The sequence below is a fragment of the Amblyomma americanum genome, chromosome 2 (assembly GCF_052857255.1).
Source record: "Amblyomma americanum isolate KBUSLIRL-KWMA chromosome 2, ASM5285725v1, whole genome shotgun sequence".
Taxonomy (NCBI): Eukaryota; Metazoa; Arthropoda; class Arachnida; order Ixodida; family Ixodidae; genus Amblyomma; species Amblyomma americanum.
In genome coordinates this window covers 28,788,614-28,811,176 of record NC_135498.1, presented here as the reverse complement: position 1 = coordinate 28,811,176, position 22,563 = coordinate 28,788,614, and the positions used below count along the sequence as shown (strand labels likewise).

General features: G+C 46.7%; 1 protein-coding gene and 1 long non-coding RNA gene across 2 annotated transcripts in view; one reads left to right on the top strand and one right to left on the bottom strand.

Moving 5' to 3' along the window:
* Positions 1-21,309, top strand: part of LOC144118425 (uncharacterized) — a 30,746-nt gene extending 9,437 nt beyond the window's left edge. The window contains exons 4-7 of the mRNA XM_077651365.1: positions 15,547-15,608; positions 17,811-17,891; positions 19,956-19,982; positions 21,184-21,309. Of these exons, the coding sequence (XP_077507491.1) occupies positions 15,547-15,608; positions 17,811-17,891; positions 19,956-19,982; positions 21,184-21,240 (227 nt within the window). The 3' untranslated portion in view covers positions 21,241-21,309. The remainder of the gene's footprint in view (positions 1-15,546; positions 15,609-17,810; positions 17,892-19,955; positions 19,983-21,183) is intronic.
* On the bottom strand, positions 1,710-10,280 carry LOC144118426 (uncharacterized). Its single transcript, XR_013312023.1, has 5 exons — positions 10,058-10,280; positions 7,784-7,845; positions 4,012-4,089; positions 3,077-3,103; positions 1,710-1,828 (listed from the first exon to the last, which is right to left on the bottom strand). It is a non-coding gene; the product is annotated as an uncharacterized LOC144118426 (long non-coding RNA).
* Positions 21,310-22,563: the final 1,254 nt, after the last annotated feature.

The following is a 22,563-nucleotide window of genomic DNA, read 5'->3' as shown; positions in this document are numbered from 1 at the left end:
TTTGAAGAAAGAGCGCATCTGTACATTTTTGGCGTCAGGGCACCTCAGCAAACAAATTCAAAATGTCAGCTGCCAGGCATATAGAAGGCATGCTACAAGTCATGCAAAATATCGCAACAGCACACAAGGACTCGAAAGAACGCACATGAGCGCTCGTTTGTTTGTTCTTCCGCGTCTTTGTGTGCTGTTGCCCGATTTCGTATGTCATGCGCTACCACGAGCCCAAACCGCAACTTGATAATGCTATAAGATCACTCACTACAAAGACCGACATATCTTTAAAGCCGCCGTTGACTGTGCCTGAATTAACGGGCATATATCGCGCTACATGAGCAGGCAACGTGGCACCGGTTTTGAACCTTGTTGCCTGTTGCCTGTGACGTATGTCCCTGAGCAAGCCAGCGCAGATTTATTGCTTTAAGGCACCCCGAAAGTAGCCAAATTCGATAGTTTTTAATTACGCGGTTATAATATTGTTCTAACAGTTCGTCGTTACGTGTATACAATATGGGTATCCGAAACACTAAAAGGCTGGAAGTTGATAACACGTACGGAGAATTTTGTTTTGCGGGCGCGGCGTGGTTGGGCTGCGAGGTTTTTTCTTGTGTCTTGCTGGCTGCTAGCGTCGATCTCTAACATGGCGTCTTTCTTCGAAGTGTTTCCCATTTTATTCCTTTTGCTTTTCAGCTCCGGTCTGCCCAATATGCCGTTCGGCATGCTACTTTCCCCCACAGGGAGGCTTCTGCCCGGCTTGCGCGCCAGCACAATACTGCTACCAGTAGCGCGACTACCAATAACTACCCCTTTTTTTCACAAAGCAATAAAAGCTCGTGGACAGTGACGGGTCACGCGGTTTGTTTTAGTGCGCTAGCACTCATAGTGGCCCTTCCCAGACTAGTCTTGTGGGTTTGTTTGTTTGTGTAAAGCCTGCTTTGTGGCAGGGATGCATGGACAACCTTGATACGTAATCTGGACAATGCTTTATAAGTAATTTTCTTTAAGCGACAGATTAATGGAAGTATTAATTATTCTCGTTTACAAACAGAGGGGCTCGTTTTACAAACATATGAAGGACGCCAAGAGTCACCGAAACCAAGGTGCATAGCTGCATAGGGAAATTCTTCTATATAGATATATATTAATTTGTAGTGCCAATTAATGGGAGAATAATACTTCGATTAATCTGTCGCTTAAAGAAATTTACTTATGAAGCAGCAGAAAAAAACTACCATGCTGCTGGTGGGATCCGAACCCACGACGTCCGAATATCGGGTTCGGTGCTCTACCAACTGAGCTATGGCGACGGCTGTCCAATCTGCTACTTTCGGGGGTTTTATGTTTTTGCGTCTAAGCGAACCTTATGAAGGGAGCGAACAGTCACCGAAACCTTCCTTTACCTTGTCTGCTAATATATATATATATATATATATATATATATATATATATATATATATATATATATATATATATATATATATATATATATATATATATATATATATATATATATATATGTATGTGTGTGTGTGTGTGTGTGTGTGTGTGTGTGTGTGTGTGTGTGTGTGTGTGTGTGTGTGTGTGTGTGTGTGTGTGTGTGTGTGTGTGTGTGTGTGTGTGTGTGTGTGTGTGTGTGTGTGTGTGAAGGAAAGAGGGACGCACGAACTGCAGGCCGCGTATAAAGGGAATTTAGAAAGAAAGATGAATGACCTCCACGCTCAGTTCTGATTTTATTTGCATTGCATACGCGCACGCTAAACATCCGGCATCCAACTCAGAACTTGGCCTCGCAAATCTTGTCAGCTTTGTCGAGCTCTTTCACGTAGTCGTCCTGCGGGAAAAGAAACCACGCTCGTACTTTGGCCACGCAGAAGGACAAGTGTGAGGCAGGGCACACGATTGGCGCGCTGCATGTAAGCTCGCGGACTCTATACGTACTGTTTATTTCGCCGATCCTATTGGCTTTTGTCTAAGCAGCAAAATAGATGAGTGACGTAGCTCGCTTAGGGGAAGTGTGTAAAGTGAACTGCGCGACGCGAACTGTGCTGTCCGAAGTGACGGCGAAGGATAGAGAAAACTGAATGGCTATGCTGCACTGATTTATGTTTTTTCGCTTTATTTTAAAGCTAACTTGCGGTGTTGCGCTTTAATCGATTTAAGCCGCAGATAGTTTCCTTGGAATAGCTCGGCTAGTGACCCGAAAGACGCGGGTTCGGGCGCGGCGATCGAATTTCGATGGAGGCGAAATACTAGAGGCCCGTGTACTGCGCGATGTCAGTGCACGTTAAAGAACCTCAGGTGGCCGAAATTATCCGGAGCCCTTCACTACGGCGTCCCTCATAGCCTGAGTCACATTGGGATGCTAAACCACCATAAATCGAACCAAACCTTCGAACAGCTGCTGACCGTACAAATGCTCTGTGGATCGTCTTTCGGCAATCGCAGCGTGGTTCATTTCGACACCATTGTACCAAACATGATGGTGTTCCGGTAGTTCAAGGGATACAACATGATGTATTGCACTTTTCCTGAGGCAGCGTGGAATTGATAATAATAATTATTATTAAACTTGGCTATCAAACTTGACGTACGTGCTTAGCACCAATGTAATGCAAATTAGTCTGACACGCATCGAGTCGTCCATTGCTCAACGTTAAGACCACACTGTACTTCACTGCGAAGCCAATACATCTTTTCGCGAACAAAGAAGTTAAAAAACAGAATAAATGCAAATACGAGACAGGAACTGACTCAGCTATGTTGCCTGATTTCAGAAGAGCGGCTCGCAGCCTTTTAGGTGGCGCGCAGTAATGGCATCGCACTTTCTATACGGTTGGCTTGGGCTTTTACGTGCCAAAGAAACATGTGTTATCAAGTGGGCCGCTTCGGAATAATTCCGACCACCTCCGATTCTTTTACGTAGGCTGAGATTTTGTTTCATTAACTTTATCTCCGAGATTTCGAGTAAGGCATCGTTGCTGCCGAGCCGTCGTGGTTGGCCGCATCGCGCTTTCGGTATTCTGCACTACACTACAGAAGCGTGTCGATATCGTTAACGACGTGGTATAAAAATTCTTACCGTCCAGAGTAAGCGCATAATCTCCTCCTAGAAATAAAAAGAGAAAGAAAAGAATGCTTGAAGCATGTACTGGTTTATCTCTGAAGTGTATGACAAATATTTGGGTCGCGAACTAACTTACCGTACATGACTCAATTGCTATATCTCTTGTTGCGTGCCCGTTTAAGTAATATGCTACATACTGTTGCACACGCATACATATTACACATCGTAAAATTCCTGTATAACAGCCGCACCTAAGCGAAAAAGATTGATCCACGGGAAGGCGGCATAAGCTCGGGCCTTTGCGCGAGTACAGCTGCCAGAGCTGCTCGTTGGGCTGCTGTTCGGCGTGGGCTGCGTTTATGTATGCTTATATTTTTCTAGCATAAAATGAGCACATTGAATGATATACCTAAGAAGCATGAGAAGTACGCGATAACACTGAAGCATCTTAGATGTATAAACAGAGCCCTTCGTTTTCGCGTTATGGGTTTTGATAATTTTTCTGAATTAGGGGCACTAATCTGGTGCAAGTTCTAAGTCTCAATTCAGGTAGAAATTCGGCTATTCAACAAATACTTTCATAATTCGGCGTATTCATCTAATTTATTCCAGAAAAAGTAATTGCCAGTTCGTGCATACAAAAACTTGTCTGTTGCTGCTCATTGTTTTGGTGAACAATCTAGAAACGGCAGCTAGCTAGAAAGTGCTCTCTTAGTAAAGTATTCTTGTTTTGTCATTACGACTATTTCGTACAAATATGAAAAGCTTGCCCCTAAATATCGTGCTCTCACTCACTCACTCACTCACTCACTCACTCACTCACTCACTCACTCACTCACTCACTCACTCACTCACTCACTCACTCACTCACTCACTCACTCACTCACTCACTCACTCACTCACTCACTCACTCACTCACTCACTCACTCACTCACAAATGGTGCAATTACCACATCGGTTCCTGACTTGCAGGCGTTTCGGACGAAACTGGCTCCTTTCTCCGGCAGCCTTCCCAGGTAAGTCGCGACCTGGGGGTGAAAGGAAGGCATTGCTCAAAACATTTAAATTAAAACAAAAATATTATTAAGCTAATTCATTAACATGTCAAAACATTCTATACTGATATGAGTCAACACGAAGCCAACTACCCACTGATCAATTGAGTTTCATTTGAATTTCAGTCTTCAGAAAGCGAATTCCCTGCGAGTAGATTGAATCTCAATTAATTTTGCTGGACAGTAATTTCCCTAGAACTTAATTCTCAGGGAACGATCAATAAAAAAATTTGTAGTAGGAGAGGTAGAGCTTTTCAGGCGTATGTAGAAAAATTATATTTGAAGCTTTAAAGCATTACTACAATCGAAAAAAAAATCATTGTAGACAGGTAGAAATCTTTGTCAAGTATCGATTTCAAGAACTCAACAAATGGCAAGGCTGAAAAAGAGTGGATGTCCAGGACACCTTGTGGCAAGAGCATGTGAGAAGGTTATGAAATTTATGAGGGCAGGTAAGAGCCAAGAGCCCGTTTGCAGTGAGCCAAGGAAGGTGGTGGCTGGTGTGCCTGCCGTATGTTCACAAAATTCCCCATGGGCTCATTGAGGTAGGAGGAAGAAAGTACTGCTCAGCGTTATCTTTTCGGCACCTAATCTGTTAAGTACTGTTTGTTCACAGCCGCAGAGGACATCTGTTACGCGATCACGCAGCATGAATGGCTTTTGTCCAATCAAGAATCGTTTGAGGTTTAATCCAGGCAGTTCTGACGTTGTGCACGTGTAAGTTGTCGTTTTCCTCCGAGGCTGTGCATATCGGACAGGCTTGATGATACGTTAACATAAGGCTGAGAGAAGAATTCATGCAATAGTGATTCTTCGAATTCATCCACAGAACTCGTGCTGCACAGTCGCACTTGCAAATGCTCTTCTTTGTTTTGACAGCGTTGTCATTCGTTTCAGACCTGAAGACCAGCTGGCTAGAGAAATAATGGAAGATTTTCCCATTCATATCACTAAGCACTCCTGCGTCAATCACCCGTCAACTGTTGTTTCCCAAAATGTGTTGGATTTTTTAGCGAGAGCCTATCTCTGCTTATAGCGATAGGAAGGAGTTTTGAGATCGCTTTCTTCCACAGACCAGTGCTGCTTGATGTTTTCTTTTCGTTTGGGACACATGCATTGGATTGCCGATTAGGCGCCACTATGCTCGCCAGGTTTTGTGTTTTATTTAAATGGTTTGTCATGTATAAATTCTCCTTTTCCTGAAATGACACTCAGTTCAGGTAGGGACTCATTTTAACTAACATAATTTTGCAGTTAAATCTCATGATTCGTGCAGCCAACTGAATGCGTAAACGGCGCCGATATTCTTGTCGAAATTTGTGATGATTAACGACGCACCGTTAATACTAGATGGCAAATCCTTCATAGACAGTATATAAGCGTGAGCACGTAGGCTTGAGGCACGTGAATGTCTGAGTGTAACACGTTTAAGTTGCGTTGTAATGCTGTCTCCACGGCCTTGTTACTTGCTCCTTCGAGAGTGTTGGCAAAGGGCGTTTGCTATTGGAGTCCTAGCAATAAATTGTTATTTCAACGTTTCAGCGAAAGCTGCGCATTTGCTTTTGGTTTCGTGCAATCATAAAAACATAACGTCGGAATTATGCGTCATGTTTCAGAATGGTTAGAATACAGTCGAACCTCGTTATAACGAAACAGTTTATGACGAAATAATGCATATAACGAAGAATGACGATTCCTTTTAGAAGGTCGGTCAACACGGGCTATAACGAAGCTACGGCTATAGCGAAGTAATCTTCGGGCCCCTGCAGCTTCGTTACAACGAGGTTCAACTGTATGTGGCGGAAAGTAATTCTAATACACTTTATCCAAATAATTTTTTTCCTACGTTTTCGCACTAGGATACCTTGAGTTGGGTCAAGTGAGCTTAATTTGAAACGCCGTGCCCAATTTGCTGCAGAAATTGAATAAAATACTCATTCAAGGGTCAATTTGTACTCATTAGGCTCTACTGTGCAAAGTCAATAGCTTCTCAATTTAAACACAACAGCCATATGAGAGAGGAAAAAATTGAGGATGGAGTAAGAAGCAAGGACATCAGGTAAGGACGTGCATGCTGAAAAGTCACAATAGGATGGAGGAAACACTACGTCTTCAGGAACTAAGACAGTGCTCGGCAAGCCTGTAGGACTGACGGCAGATGTGGCCACCATGTGACGATTTTAGTCTCCGTCAGCCGGAGAAGCTTGATGTAATCCGTAGCACAGCAGAGCGTTTGTCTTTCAGCGATAAACAATGACATTCACAAAGCAGACGTTCTGTTGTCTTATCATAGCCAGAGGTGCAAGGCTGTCGGCCTCGTCAACGATGAATGAGTGCTGGTTTGTGAATTCAACACCGAGCCACACATGAAAAAGCAAAGCTGCTTAATGTGGCGGTAGACAAGGCAGAAGACGGAGCTGTAGATTGGGGTCAAGAGGTTTGGGGCGGGTGTTGAAAAATTGGCTCGAGTTCATAGCGGCAAGCGTCAGCTTGCACGAAGGCATGGCAAGCCTCTGCTGCGTCAATCCAAAAGGTTGTAACACGAAGACCTTTCACGCAGTGGAGAGGGTGCTAAGAATGGCTGAATCTGGACAGGGAACCATTTCAAGCTGAACCCGACAACATTTAATGCAAGAACGTTAACGAATGAGGCTAGCCTAGCACAGAAATTCAATGAGCCATCAGGAATTAAATGACATGTCATGGGGTTTAGCCAGTTCAAGAGGAACTAGGCTCGCTGCAAGAAGTGCATTTAACGCATTCAGTCTGTAATGAGTAACGTAGTTTTGGCATGTGCAGTTCATACAGCACACGCATGGTGTTCATAAGGGACCTCAGCATTGCGATCACTTGCAGGCCTCAGACCCGATCTTGGCCTTGGGTGCGATCAGCAGTAGGCTGGGGACATTGGAAGCGTGTTAACTTCTCGGACTCTCGGAGGGTATGCTTGGTTTCAGTAAGGATGGCCAAGTCACACTCCCCCCCCCCTCCCCCCTCCCCGCCACCAGTCGTCGGGTTACCAGCCTTTTCAGTGGTAAGTGGTGGGTGAACACAAGTTGCAGGAGCACTTGACTCCCAAGGCCTTCGGTGACGGGGACGACGTCGTTGTACCCCAAAAGCAGCCTCCCAGTGGGTTGAATGGTGTCTCATGCTTTGCTTCATCGCCCTTCGTTCCATCTTATGGCGGAGAGAGTGCCTCGAGGAAGCATCATGAGGGTTGCGACAGATGTCGCACTTCAGGACAGTTGCGTGGGAAATGTCACCGCTTTGCGGCTCTCACAGTGTCTCTCAGAGTCACATAAGATAATGTTCTATATCACCGCACACACCACGTGTGGAACACAGCGGAGACGATGCCAGACCTGTCCTACACATTCACGCAGGGGTACGAGCAGGGTCCGTGCGAATGCGATGTGGTAATGTGGCCTGGGATATTTTTAGTCCCTTTATCATACATGGCTTGTTGGGTGAACTCCACAGGGTACTGAAATGGCCGAGCACCGTTTCTCTAAAGAGTCTCTTGTCATTTTGAGGGACTTTTCTTGATGGATTACCTGACAGCGCTTTATGGGCGAGACTGTCCGCCAAAGAAAATCAACACCTGGTCTGTCGGATTAACAGATAGTAATCGCTGATGCAATGCTGCAGAGAGGAAAAGCTTGCTTACCTCTGGGCTCACGTTCTGCTGAAGGCACTCGAGCGCTGGGATCACCTTGTCTTCCGGAAGCCCTGAAAAGGGGTCATCATTCTTTGTAGCACTACTAAAACATTTTTTTCGCGCCTCTTGTTTCCTTTATTTTTTCTTCCTGCAGCTATGTGCATTTTACATAAAAACTAGCACGGACAAAAAAAAAAAACACCAGTGCAGTACATTATTTTCGAAAAGATCAAGAATTGCTGATTGGAAGAGTGAACTGTGCCGCACTTGATTGAAAGCGAGACGGGTGCAACAACAACAAAACAATGGCAGCCGATTTGAGCAGTTAAGCCAAATACAGATATGTGCGCTACCACTTTGTGCTTCGCAATTTACCACTACAGGTTACCATCTGGCTACCACTCTAGGTTACCACATGGTTACCACCAGATACCACCTCATAGGCTACCATATGTTTACCGCCCGGTTACTGCATAGTTACCACTGGATACCACCACAGGTTACCACGTGGTTACCACACCAGGTTACTATCTGGTTACCACCTGGTTACCTGGTCTCACTTGGTAATGCTTTGTTTTCTAGAAAGACCAGGCTCCAGACAAACAACGGCTCATTGCAGGGAATGGCCAATTTTCGTGCTAGCGCACTAAAATCCACAGTTGCTAGACTAGTGCTCACCCTGTCTGCTTTCCCTCCTTCTCTTGTAATTCGTAACCATTCGTGAACATGTTCGGGATTCTGAGTAGGATGTTTAGAATGCTGTTTCTATAAGCATCAGAAAATGTTTCGCATTTGCGCTTCAGGAGAGGCGTCTTAACGTCCTGCAGGCAAGATTGATTGGGTGATAAGAAGGATTTCGTCGTCAATTTTCCCCAGCCGAATGCCGGTTTATCAGCTGTCGGACTGTTATCGGAGATAATATGAGATGGCGAAAATAGATATCTGTTCAACATTTTTTCTCACGAATCCTGAGTCGTGTTTAGAACAGCAATTTCTGGACAGAAACTTGCATACATTCCCCTCCCTTTCTGCTGCTCAGCAAAACAGTACTTCGTATCACGGGAAACGCAAGAAAAGGTATCAAATATCCACATCCTTATTTAGAACCCAAAATGTTGCGGACCATGTTAAACAAGCACAAACAAGAACAACTCGTTCTCCGGTTTCATCTGCACTAACAGGAAAACGAACCCTTTGGGATGTAGGCGAAATCATTACAGGTGAGGAGGGCAACTTGAGCTCAAATGTGCACTTGGTTTGAAGGAAAATTTGCGCGGCGACCTGGAGCATTGGAAAAAGTTGCACTAGAGCCACGGCAGACGACACCTCAATCGAACACTAGAGGCGCAGTGGTGGCAAGTAAAATCGATTGAATATGAGTACGAAAGCTGCCGCTGGCAATTTTTTTCTTACCCTCCCTTATACGTGTTGCGGATCAATAAAAGATAACATTGACGTACTTCAAATATGTCTTAAAGCTCAGCAGGAACACGTACCAGCGTCTCCGTGCTCAAAAAGTAAAGTTCGCGCTGTTTCCAATGGGCATATCTTTTTCCTAATCAAATGATGCGCTACTTATTGTTTTCATGGGGTTGATCCACACCAATGTCAACCCGTTCTCAGCGTCAGCCAGTAGCGCCTGTTTGAAGCAGAGGTTGTCGACACTGGCACACAGGCACTAACACTGCGAACACGAGCTCACGCAGACCTTTCTGAAAATGTACTCTCGACACTTAGTTTACGCAAACGTTGGGTGGCACAACCTTTGTACACAGTCTGCATCCAAAGCTCGTTGCAGCGACAAGTGACCTAACACATCGGTGCATACCTAGTCCGATCACCGCCAACTCTCGATTTTACTTTGCGCGGATATCGAATCTGTCAGGCTGTGATCGCATAACCGCGCACATGAACCTCCAATCTGGGGGCAGTTATGCCTTTGGGAGAGGAACTTTATTTTTCCTTGCATCAAAATACAGCCCTGCTGAGCGAGTACTAAGGGTACGAATGTGGAGCGTCACATGTGCCAAACTGGCACGCGTATACAGAGGTTACCGCATGCGCATACCACTGAATCTCATGCAGGAGATGGAAGTGTCTCCATGTGTTCATGGGAGATCTTCTCCTTGAAAGAGTTGTCTCAGTGGGCGTAATAGCCCATTCACGAGAACTGAAGGGCGTGTTTGATGGCCGCTCTTCCAAGGTGGTGACAGGGGAAAGAGGAGGAAATTAAAAAAAAAAAAGAAATCTCGGGGTTCTTCAAGTAGAGGGCGTTCGACTTACCGCACAAGAACTTTCCAGCATTGGCCCCGGTGGACAGCAGCAGCAAAGCGGACGCGATGAACAGTGCCGCCTTCATGATGAAGAACGTGAAGAACGAAGTGATGAAGGAAAGCCGAGGACGCGCTTTGATCAATAGCGGACTTCTCTGTGCGCGTCACTTCGCTAGGGGCCAATTTTTTATACGCTGCTCCGAGAAAGACGACAAAGTCGTGACGGAGCAAGGCCGCGGTCACCACTACGTCCAGTTGACTGCTCGTGTTTTCTCTCTTTTTTTCTCTCCTTTCTTCCTGCCTTCTTTCCTTTCTTTCCCTGGCCGAGGAGCCCGTATGTGGTGAGGAGGCAAGTAACGAGAGGGAGGGGATTACTTATCCACGCATTTTGTTATGCAAGCGAAGAGCGCTGCGAACGGGCGTAAGAGCGCTCGCTCGAACAAAACGCCCGCCACACTCTGTTGTCATCTGGCGCTGCTCTACGCTCGGATGCTTCCAATAAACGGTTTGCGGAAACTCGCTCGTTGGACTCGCGGGCACACACAAGTGTACGCTGGCATAATCGGGGTTCCCATTGTTTTTATTTGTTTATTTCCTCTAAAGACTGTCCCCCACCGACCGATAAGCCAGTCGCGATCGCGCATGTGACGTCAGCACACCTAGACCGCTTGCAGCAAGTAGTGTACACGACGCACGCTTTTTAGCATGTACAGGGGGATGAAGTTGAGAGCTGAGCTAGCGGGGAACGACGGACATACGTATGGCCGGAAACGTCGCATTACGACCCTAGTAAATGCTTTTCCCCGCTGGACAGTGCCGCTGCTACCCATTTATCGTGTGAGACGCGCTACTTGTTCTGGACACTGGGGGCAACCGTTTTGCTGGCCCCCTGAGCAACCCTATATGCAAGACTACTGTTGTAAGACGAGCGGTGTTACACAGCTCGGTAAACGTTGTACGCATGCTGTACAGGGAAGCCTGTATATCAGTCACGTTCTCCGTTCGCTCCCATTCTTAATTCGTCTTTCCTTCTGGTTGCTACTCACCTCCGCCGCCCATTTTTTTTTCTGCTGTGTTTCGATGACAGATTGGGATGCACTGCGGGCAATAATTCACCACGTTCCGAGAAAGACTGCTGCGCACGCTCCTGAAGGAAGTGGTGTGGCAATCGGGTACCGCGCTGCACTCCCTCGCAAAGTTCTCAACATCGACTCTTGTTGACTGCCGAGATGTGGAGGCTCGTTGGAGATGTACAGTACGTGGTGGCCGGAACAGCGCAAAGAATTGTGGTCAAGACAAGACACAAAATGTGCAGACTTACTGCTAAAGTTTTGCTGAGCGCATAAATGCTCGCGCGGGCAACAATACGCATAAAAAATGCAATAAAAGGCAATGAAAGGAATGAAACGCCAATTAAAAATAAATAAAGTGGTCCCATTGTCGGCATTGCCCTTTAAAATTGGTACTGAAAGTAATAATTTGAAAGCAATGCAGAAAAGTAAAATGTGAAAGAATGCAGAAGCCTTCAGTGCGTAAAACACTGCGACTTACCTGCAGTGAGAGTCCCCATGCCGCTGCTGGCGCAGTGGTGCAGCGGTTAAGCGATGTGCCTATGCCCTTCGATGGCAACTGCTGCCACCGGCGGGACTTCTGACAACCAGGTCGCTCTTAGCAAGCTGACTCTCGCGACCAATCATTAACTGAACTGCCACCTGCCACGGTGGGCAGCTCGCTCACAATCCGGTGCGCAGGCTGTGATGACGTCACAAGGTTACGTGACCATGGTGGCCGACCTGCCACCCAGGAGAGCCACATAGGGCAGGTTGCCTACAACGTGGAGGAAGCACAGAGGGATCTCGCAGACAACGGCTAATCCGCTGAGTGGACGCTGTAATGCTCACGCACTAAATGCGACGGCCACTGTTGGGAAGAACTCTGGGAAGGCCAACGAAAGTGAAGGCAGAGGTCATGAAATTTCTCGAAAGGTTAAAAACCCGGAGAGGTTTGCAAAGGCGGTATATTCTTGCTTAGGTGACAAGCTGATCCTGTCCTTCACGGCTAAACCCTTCAAAGGTGACCGCCAGCCGAAAACTGTCATAAGTGGCTATAAGTGGCTCGACAATTCCTCCAAACAAAGCTCACTGCACTAGAATCTGGTGGCCAATCTTTCAGTATCAATTTCTGAGGTTTAGACGATGGTGCTCGAGGAAGAAATTGAAGCGGTGAAAGCGATCGTCTTCATAGACATCCTGGAGCTCGCGCTACATGATGGAGTGTCAAGACCCACAACTCACAATTGGCTTTTCGAAAGGTTGAATGTAATATGTGTAAAAGAATAGAATATGTATAGCGTGTAGGGCAGCGCCAATATTAACCCTTAGTTACATGACCATATTTGACAGCTTACTAAAAGATAGGTTCTACATGAACCATGTGATGAATTTCTTTGATAGCCCCCACCGCGTTGACGAAGCAGCTGCGCAAGGCCTCCGCCGCTGATGCTCCGCCAAAGGTCGAGGCTTCACATACACCCCGAGGTTTTTCAGCTTCGCTATATGGAAATAGTGGTTTTCGCGATGAAAAGAAAGAGAAAAAGGAGCAGGTCCGTACTCTCTAATCCCATTACCCGTTTCATTTGGCCGTGACATCATTGTGACGAAAGCAACACCAGGTAGGAAAGCAAGCGGCCAGTCACCGACAAAGCTGACCAGGTCGCAGCGCCGCCGCTAGCCATCCCCATGCAGCCGCATCCTGTCCGGCTGAGTCATGCTGACCACGTTGCGCCAACTTGTCTTGCAAAAGACGCATAGTTTCTATGCCGAGGCAGAATTAGTGGCGATAAAGCTCGTCTGTCGCGTCAAAAAAAAAAAAAAAAGCTCGTGCTCCGTGATTTGTGGCCGTCGACACCGGTGAGCCAATGCGACTCGGCCGCGGGCTCGACACGCGTTTATATATGCGAGCAAGCGGCATCGAGAGCGCTTTCCTGTTACGACCGGCGTGTCGTTTTCTCCGAAACCCTACGTCAGTGGGGGAAAGCGACTAATGACAGAGGATCAAATGGACCGGAAAAGAACTATAACGTTAGGAAATACGGCCCCAGCTAACTGGACGCAACGGTGACCGTGGCCTTGCTGCGTCACGACGTCGTGTTCTTTCTCGGAGCAGCATATAAGAAAGGGCCGCTAGCCAAGCGACGCTCACAGCGAAGTCCGCAACCGACTAAAGCACGCCTCACCTTTCCCTCTTTGCTTTTGCTCTCTACTCCCGAGGCGCCATGAAGGCGGCACTGTTCATCGCGTCCGCTCTGCTGCTGCTGGCCACCGTATCCAACGCTGCGAAGTTCCTGTGCGGTAAGTCGAACAGTCTGTGCTTGGGAAACCCTGAGATTTTTATTTCCCGCTCTTTCTCTTCCGCGGCCACTCCCCATCACCATCTCGGAAGAGTGCCCATCAAACGTGCCCTTCAGTTCTCGTGAGGGGGTAATTTGCGCCCTTGAGACTGCTCACAGAAGGGGGAGGACTGTTGTGAACACATGGAGAGATATATTACCCTTCATGCATGCATGTCAGTGTGGCGTCTGCATGCGGTAGCTTCGGCGCGCGACGGCCGTGAATACTGTAAATCGGTGGATGTGCGAGTACTGAACACACCAATGTGCATTCAGTACTAAGGCTGAATGGATTTATTTTTATGCTGAGAGAAATACAATTTTTTCTTCCAAAGCCATAACGACCCCGCGAATTATAGGCTCATAAGCACGTTTAAGCGATCACAGCCTGGCAGATTTGGCATCTGAGCAACGTAATATCGAGAGCTGGCGGAAATCGGCTACGGTATAAGCCGATGCGTTAAGTCACTTGTCCCTGCAATGAGCTTTGGACGTGTACGTGACAGTGGTTGTCCCACCGACTGTTTGCATAAGCTCAGCGCTGATAGTACAGTTTCAGAAAGTTATCCGAGTGCTCATGCTGGCAGCGTTACTTATAGCTGGTGTTAGTTCTAACAACCTCTGGCGGTGACCGGACAAAGTATGAGCCTTGCGTTAAGTCACTTGTCACTGTAACGGGTTGTGAATGTACAATGTGTACAAAAGTTCTCGCACCGAAAGGTACTGCGGCCTTATTTGACAATTTAAAAAGGTATACGCGAAAAAGACTTCGCATGCTTTACCCGCATGCTTCGCACATGATATAAATTTAAGCTCGTGGAACTCTAAAATCCTCCGAACTCCTCCATGCAAAGCTGTTTGTTTCTGTTGTGCATCAAAGCAAAAATTATGTTAAAGCGACATTCTTTGCTCATCATTGCAACCTTATTAAAGGGCATCTGCACCTTTGCATTGGCTTTATCTCTTTTCATGAGCGAAGGTGCCCGAAGCAGATGATGCTCGTGAAATAGGGAAGGTAACTGGTTAACTGAGCCACATGGTTAACTGAGCCACATGGTTAACTGAGCCGTAAAGCTAGGACAGAGAAAAAGCTTTGACTTTCGGGGTGGGCGAGGAAACATTTGCGAAACGCTGGAAAGCACTGACTCGTCTGACGGGTCATATGATGAAGCAGGAGGGCAATTAGTATCAGTCGTTGTTGGCAATGCCTAAACACAATGCATCGACCGTTCTCCCCCAGAAGAGATCATCAGGTATGTTTGTTGCATTAAGTAGCTGCTAAAGAAGGTGGTACATTTGCTTGGCCGGAATATGGCCATTCCTTTTTCGTTTTTATTGCTACTGTTGCGCCTTTCTCCAGTGACTGAACGAAGACGAGCACGTAGTGTTTGTTTGAGCATGGTCCAACTAGTGTGGGGACCAGGAAAGATAACAGAAAGGACCAGCCAGCCGACGACTCCTCTCGTATTCCTCTGCAGGCAGCAACTTTCAAAGAGAAAGAAGAAATAGATCGGAGAGATGATGTATTTCTTCAGAAGGACAGGAAGGAAAAAACGAATAAATTACCGAGATAGGGTGTCGGCCTACAGGACTACGAGGAGGCATAAAAAAAGGTTTAACTACTACTTCAAACAGAACTATATACGCAACTAAATGTGACACGTCTTCTCCATGAAGTCGCCCTGCTGAGCCACACATTTCCGTGTGCGATTATCTCCCGCAACTTGTCATGACAATTGTCTTGTGAATGTCTCATCAACCACACGTTCATGAGGGGAGCGGCTGATGTTCATTGCGATTTGGCTAGCATCATTACGCTTCAAATTAAGGAGCGTGATAACAGTTCGGGCTTCAGTTTTGTGCGTCATGAGCCTGCAATTGCATGTTTGCATAAGTCACGCCACCATTTTAAAGTTAAAATTTTGGCGCACAGACTGCGAGCGATCGTTTGAAACATCGCCACCGCTTGAGGTGGCGTGACCATGAAGAAGGGTCTAGCCTGGGGGGATTTTTCTGTGTGAATACATATAGTTGCAAAAGAGAAAAATAAAAAACAAGACGGCCTGAAAAATATTTTAGCCGTACTGATAAGGATGGTGACCGCTTTGCAGAGCTTCCGGAGGACAAGGTGATGCCAGCTCTTGAGTGCATTCAGCAGAACGCGAGCCCCGGGGTAAGCAAACTTCTCTTCGCTGCAGCTTTGCTTGAGTGATTGCTGTCTGTTAATCCGACAGATCGGGCGTGGATTATCTTTGCTGCTTAACCAAGCTTCTGCAGTATTTATTCTCTGATGCGATGTGGTGACAGCATCAGCGGCGCGGTCTAGGTGGGCTAGGTTATTTGCTCAGCAGAACGAGAACACGCTAATAAGCTGGCCGTTGTACCAATGGTCAAACATGCGTTAGCAATAACTTCAGTAGGTAAACACTCGCGGGGGAAAATGCACGATGGGGAGTGTGAGGAGTGTCAGATCAGGGAACCTGCAAATCTACAAACGGTCCTAAGGCTGAGTGAAAAATCGATGCAATTGCCTCTTGGGTCCTCCACCCACTACGGTGTCATGTGCGCGATGATGCTAGAGAAAATGTAGCGGCCTGGGACATGTGGCGTGCACAGCAAGGAGTGTTCCCAGATGGCTCATTTCACTCTTGCAGTGAAGCGGCTTACAAGGCTCAATGAAAAAAGGTCAACTCAAACAAGGGGCTAATAAAAATTAGAACGTGTGATGAGACAGCAGAATGTCTGCTTTGTTAATTCCCTGTGTTTATCGCTGAAAGACAAACGCTCTCTTGTGCTACAGACTGCCTGAAGCTTCTCCAGCTGACGGAGACTGACGGAGGTAGCGACATCTGCCGTCTTCCGTTAAAACTTACCGAACAGTGTTTCGGTTCCTGAATGCCTTACGTTTACTCGACAGGTTGTGAATTTGCTTCTTACTCCATCCTTCTTTTTCCTCTATATTTTACATCACCGCTTGCCTATCTCCCAATGCAAAGTATCCAACCGTAACAACTTCCTAATTTAACTCCCTGCGTTTTATCTCTGTCCCTTTTATTCTATAATTTCGATGGCACTTCTACATAATTCACTTAATTGTACCACAACGGCTTCGTTACGGGCTATCACTTACAGGTGGACGTAAAAGTTATATTATTGAGTAGCACGCGAAAGGTACTGCTGATGATAGGTTTAAATCTCTGCGGGTTCGTTATCACTGGTGTCATGAGTGGGAGAGATCGTACGTCATTCCGGCACGCACGCGAAAGGAAAATGCTTTGCGCGAAAGGAAAACGTCATGCTGACGGCAATTGATGTTGGACTGGCTAGGGGGGGATGGCGCGAGGGCTGTCCAATCAATGAGAAAGAAAGCACAGATTTGTCATCAACAAAGTTGAGCGCTATTTTTTATGCGTTGCATATTGCAATCACTCAGTTCAACCCTTGGGCGCGGCCGGGCAGCCACCAAACCACGTAACGTGACGTCACTGGCGCGGTCGCGCGCGGCCGCAGCCACCACCTGACTCCCGCTCCTCTCGCTAGGGGCGCTGCGCTATGATTGACGTCACGGCATATGTATAAAAAGAGCTGCGCTCCTTCGCCGGGACAGTCTTATACCCCTGTCACACGGGCATTTCGAGGGCCCTCGAACCGATAGTCACTCAAAGGCGATCGAGCGCTGCTACACGGGCAGTTTCAATGGCGATCGAGTCAATAGCCTATCGAGTCAACGGAGCAGCACGGAACTCCATCGAGATATGCAACGCATTCTTGGCTTAACCAAGCTAAGCCTGGCCATTTTTTTGACTGGAAGCCAGCGTATCGGAATGCAAGATGGTAATTTACTGCGGCTATGCTGATCTTATGGCGGTATTTTGAAAAATATAGTTTAGAGCTAGGCGTGGTTCTGTCAAATTCAAGCGTGCAGTTTAGGCAACACACTGAGCGTTTTGCAACCAAGCATGCTCGATTGCTAAGCGCTTGAATGATCTCAAGAAATGAAGAGGGCGCGAAAGCAAGCCTTCGCTCCCTTTTTAGCTTGTTAGAAACATAGCTTACCTGCTCAGGTAAAGCATTTTACGCTGGTAGCAAGCGCTGTTTCCCGATGTCGGGCGAAATTATTTAGTTTTCCTGTACCTGGTGTGATTTGCCTTCTGTGCACTCGGCTGCAGAACATTTTGTAGTGCTCCAAAAATATTTACCTATCAGATTACTTTCTCATTACGCCGTTGAATTCTTTGTTTTATTCGACGCTATATTCACCGAAATGTTTTTACAACTTACTCTTTCCACTTCGAGTTAGAATGCGTGCAGACTAACACCATTATTCCCCATGTGTAATGGCTGTTTCTGAACGACGTCTTCCTATCGCCCATAGGTCGCTAGCTACCTGGGAAGGCTGCCGGAGAATTTGCGCACAGATTTCGTCCGGAAAGCTTGCAACTCAGGAACCGACTTGGTACGTGCGCATTCGTATTTTTTTTTTCAGCTTTGAGTGAGTGAGTGAGCGAGCGAGGGAGTGAGTGGTGTGAGCGAGTGAGTGAGTGAGCTGACCTTTTCATATCTGAACTATGTGGAATGCCTTGTGTTTTCGCGAACACTCGCAATTGTTCGGTTTTTCTATATTTACTTCACGTCAAGTTATGCGCAAACGTTTATTCTGTATGCATAGGAGCCTTATTTTTGGGATAAAACATTATTTAAACCTATTCCTACACACCGAGTTGATTTCTTAAACATCAGTTTAGCCGCCGCGGTGGATGAGTGGTTACGGCGCTTGGTTGCTGACCCAAGAGACGCGGGTTCGATCCCGGCCGCGGCGGTCGAATTTCGATGGAGGCGAAATTCTAGAGGCCCGTGTACTGTGCGATGCCAGTGCACGTTAAAGAACCTCAAGTGGCCGAAATTTCCGGAGCGCTTCACTACGTCGACCCTCATAGCCTGAGTCGCTCTGGGACGTTAAACCCCCGTAAACCATAAACCAGAAACATCAGGTTAAACCCGATTTCCACCCAAATGCATTTTAAGGAAAGTGTAATTTGTCAGTCTACAAAGATGAATGCATCTCACGGGAACGAGCACATGTCATGCACTTTTTCTAGCATGGCGTCTTCAGTTAGCCGATAATGATTTTAAACCTCTCTTAATGCCTGTTATTCGCGAGTTAATCTAATCTGTCGATTATATGGGGATGTAAAGTGGATCTTCAAACCGAGAAGTCAGAGCACGTGTACTGTTTGGACGTTATGTGGGAGGGCTGTTGGGCACTTCAGATGGCCGCTACAGCGCTGAGTGTTTTCGCAGTGTACAAAGATAGGCAGGGCTACCAAGGAGGCGCAAGTTCCGGTCACGAAAATGTAATCTTACGGGCGAAACAGTCGTGATGACAAAATAAGAAATATCTCACGTGAAGAGATCTTTCTTTTGTGACAGCTGCCATTCTTAGACTGTTTATGAAAGCAATGAGCACAAACACAGAAGTTTATGTCCCGACCAAGCGCATACGCTAATTTTAAATTACATTTCCCCGTGAAATGTTTCCCGAAAAACCCCGAATTTTGATAATCTTTGTTGAATAACCGGTCTTGCACCGAAATTTGGACTAAAAGTGTAGTACCCGATTTCTACATCCCCCACCCCCTTTTCGAATTCCGATAAATATAAAATATAAAATCTATAACGCCAAATCGAAAGACCCTATTTATACATTGCAGATGGGTTAGCACGACAGCGTACTTGTCATGCTTGTTTGGTATAGCATTCAGTGCGCTCATTTTACGCTAGACAAAGTAGAAGTTCAGTTTAGTTTAGTTTGCGGGGTATTAACGTCCCAAAGCGACTCAAGCTATGAGAGACGCCGTAGTGAAGGGCTCCGGAAATTCCGACCACCTGGGGTTCTTTAACGTGCACTGACATCGCACAGCACACAGGCCTCTGGAATTTCGCCTCCATCGAAATTCGACCACCGCGGCCGGGATCGAACCCGCGTCTTTCGGGCCAGCAGCCGAGCGCCATAACCACACAGCCACCGCGGCGGCCGTAGTAGAAGTTCAGTTGAACTTCGTTGTAACGAAATTGAACTGGTCCGGCGATTACTTCGTTATAGCCGTAGCTTCGTTATATAGCCCATGTTGACCGAGCTTCCTAGGAGAATCGTCATTTCTTCGTTATATCCATTATTTCGTTATAAACCGTTTCGTTATAACGAGATTCTACTGCGCATCCCGTGCAGAACAGCAGCCAAATGGGCAGCCCTGGCAGTGTTTCTTTCTCCTCGCGGAATAGCTCGAGTTTTGTCTTTATACCCTTCGGTCAAATTTTTGCACCCAAGTGCGATATTCTTACGCCGTATATGATGCATGCACGAAAAGCGATCTGTAGCGTATCATTTCAACACGCACGCAACAAGAGACACAACAAATTAAAACTATACGGCGAGATGGTTTGCAATTTAACTGCTTTCGATACACTTTAAAGATATTCCATTGCATGTTTCAAATGTTCTTTTCTCTCTTCTTTTTAGGAGGAGATTATGCGCTCTGTCTGGACGGTAAGAGTTTTTATATCTCGTTATTATAAATATCGACACGCTTTGTGTAAAATACCTACACCTGGAGCACGAAGCACTGAGAAAAAAGCGAACGAAATTAAGTCTCGGCCTACGCAGAGGGATCACAGATGGTGGAAATTGTTTCGAAGTTCTTCTGTCCATAGCACGAGGTTTTTCTCTGGCTCCTAAAAACCCGAAATGAGCGTTGAAAGCACGGTTATTGCATACCATCTAAAAGACACCGAACCTCACATCCCAGACAGGGCAACATCACTGAGCCGGCCTCCTTCTCATGTTTGCAATCGTTTTGCTTTCTAACTCGTTCGTGAAGAGAAGTCTAGGGGGCCACACCTGAGGAGCCTGGCGTTTTCTTCCAACAACAGCTCTTCCAATAGGAAAAACTTTCTGTGCTGAACAGCTCATTACTGCAAATGAAGAAAAAAACAGAAAAAATAATGAATGGAGAGTGGAATGAACTTTAAACAACATACCCGCCAACCCATAATGACCAGTTTCTGCAGGCCGTTTCACTTTGAAATACGGCACCTGCAGCGATGTTCAGGTATATAAAGTGCTGAGCACTTTATAAAGCGGCGGGTATATAAATCAGGGGTATATAAAGCGGCGTCATATTCTCGCGTCCGGCTTCTCTGTGGTCTTAACGTTAAGCAATGACCGTATCGTATCGTTACCGCATCGACCTTGATGAACTGCCGGAAAATCATCCGTGTCGGTGCAATGCCGTCTGAAAGAACCACGCCGGCACTGCCGAACGACGGATTCATAGAGCGGTTGTGCGTTCTACCTGTGGCTTAAATAGATTAAAGCACTCCACATCAAATTAGACTTCAAAGAATGTGAAGAAACATAAACCAGTGCAGCTAGCCATTCCGTGTAATTATGCTGCGCCGTCACTTTCACTGCAAGACAAGCAACCGACATCCCAGGAGAGGCTGGTTCGACAGACACGGGGTCACTTCGAATTGCGCAATTCTTGTAGCACAGCCCACATTACGCACTTCACCTAAGCATGCTACGTCGCTGGTCTATTTTGCTGGTTCGACAAAAACCAGTAGGATCGGCGAAATAAACACAATGCGCATAGAGCCCTCCTGTTCACATGCAGCGGACCAGTCCTGCGCCTCACACTGCTCTCCTGTGGTGCCTAAGTACGAGCATGTGTTTTTTTTTTTTCCTACAGGACGACTTCTTCGAGGATCTCACCAAAGCTGTCAAGGCTTGTGAGGGCAAATTCTGAGTGGGATGCCGGATGTTTAGTGTGTGCGTATGCATAGCAAATAAAATCAGAAATCGCAGAGCTCCTTCATCTCTCGAAATTCCTTCTGTAAATTTCCACGCACGCACGCACGCACGCACGCACGCACGCACACAGCTTACTCCTATTGCTTTACAAGCATGGTGCGGGCTTGTGGAACTGTGCTCGCACTGCTGACTTTTTCCTTTTGTTGGCCCGAAATTCCTCTGTAAGCAAGCATCCTGGAAAGTTGGACCGGTGTGCAAATTTGGAAAGTGAAGCGTATCCACATCATCTTGCAATATTTTCCCAGGCGTGAATAACAGTGAATCCCTGAAACATGACACGAAAGAACTAAACTGTAGCAGGCGACTGCAGCGCTGATACCCGTGCCGTTCCTCTACGTTATATGTTCCACATGCTCCCTGCGGTAGCATGTACAGTCCGCATAACCCTTGTGTAGAGCTCTCGAGCAGTGCGTACCTGGCAAAAAAAAACAACAACAAAAAAACAAATTAAAGAGCAGCCCTGATTTCTGGGCAAACTGCTCGTGACTACTTTATTTGCGAGTCTATCTTGCAGTACTTTCGAGCAAGTGTTGCCTTAAAACCCTAGAGGCTGCGACAAAACATGGATTTGTTTGCAGAGAAGTGCACTGCCCGAGCGCTCTACACGAGAGTGACGCAGAGTGTACCGGAACGCTATATTTCGTTTTATACATCGTGGGCAACGCTGTCAAAGCTAGCGCTGTTGTTTGCGCTGCCTGCATCCGCGACCAAAAAGTAGTGCGCGCCTTGCAGCGAGCGAAAGATATTAAAGGCTTTGCCTGCAGGCTTAATACATGACACATTTGTAATCTGCTTGATTAAATGCACTCTTACTGTTGACGACCAGCGGTCGCTTTCTCGTCCCGTAGACCACTCGGCGACAGAACAAGCGCGGAGTAACATGTCTCCCTTTCTTTTTCCGCCCGGACTACTTCCGTATCTTTCACAGCGTTGCACCTGATGTATGAAACGGTGTATAGCATTCAGTATCCACGAGCGCCGCCTAGCGTTTGTAGACACGGTGTCGGTCTATACGCAGCGAAAGCAGCCAAGTGTCGCGGCAGTGGCTGATAATGTCACTTCAGATAAGATAGTATGCACAGTTCTTAAACCGCATCACTGCATTGCAACTATACCTCTCCGTGAGCATGCGGCTTGCAGATCTTGTTCGTCTATTGAGTGATTTTTATCAGCTTACCGGAGACAATGTCACGCTTATTTCTGAAAGCTTCGAGCCGTACTCGGCTAGGACTTTGACGCTTGGTTTTTGTAAAAACAG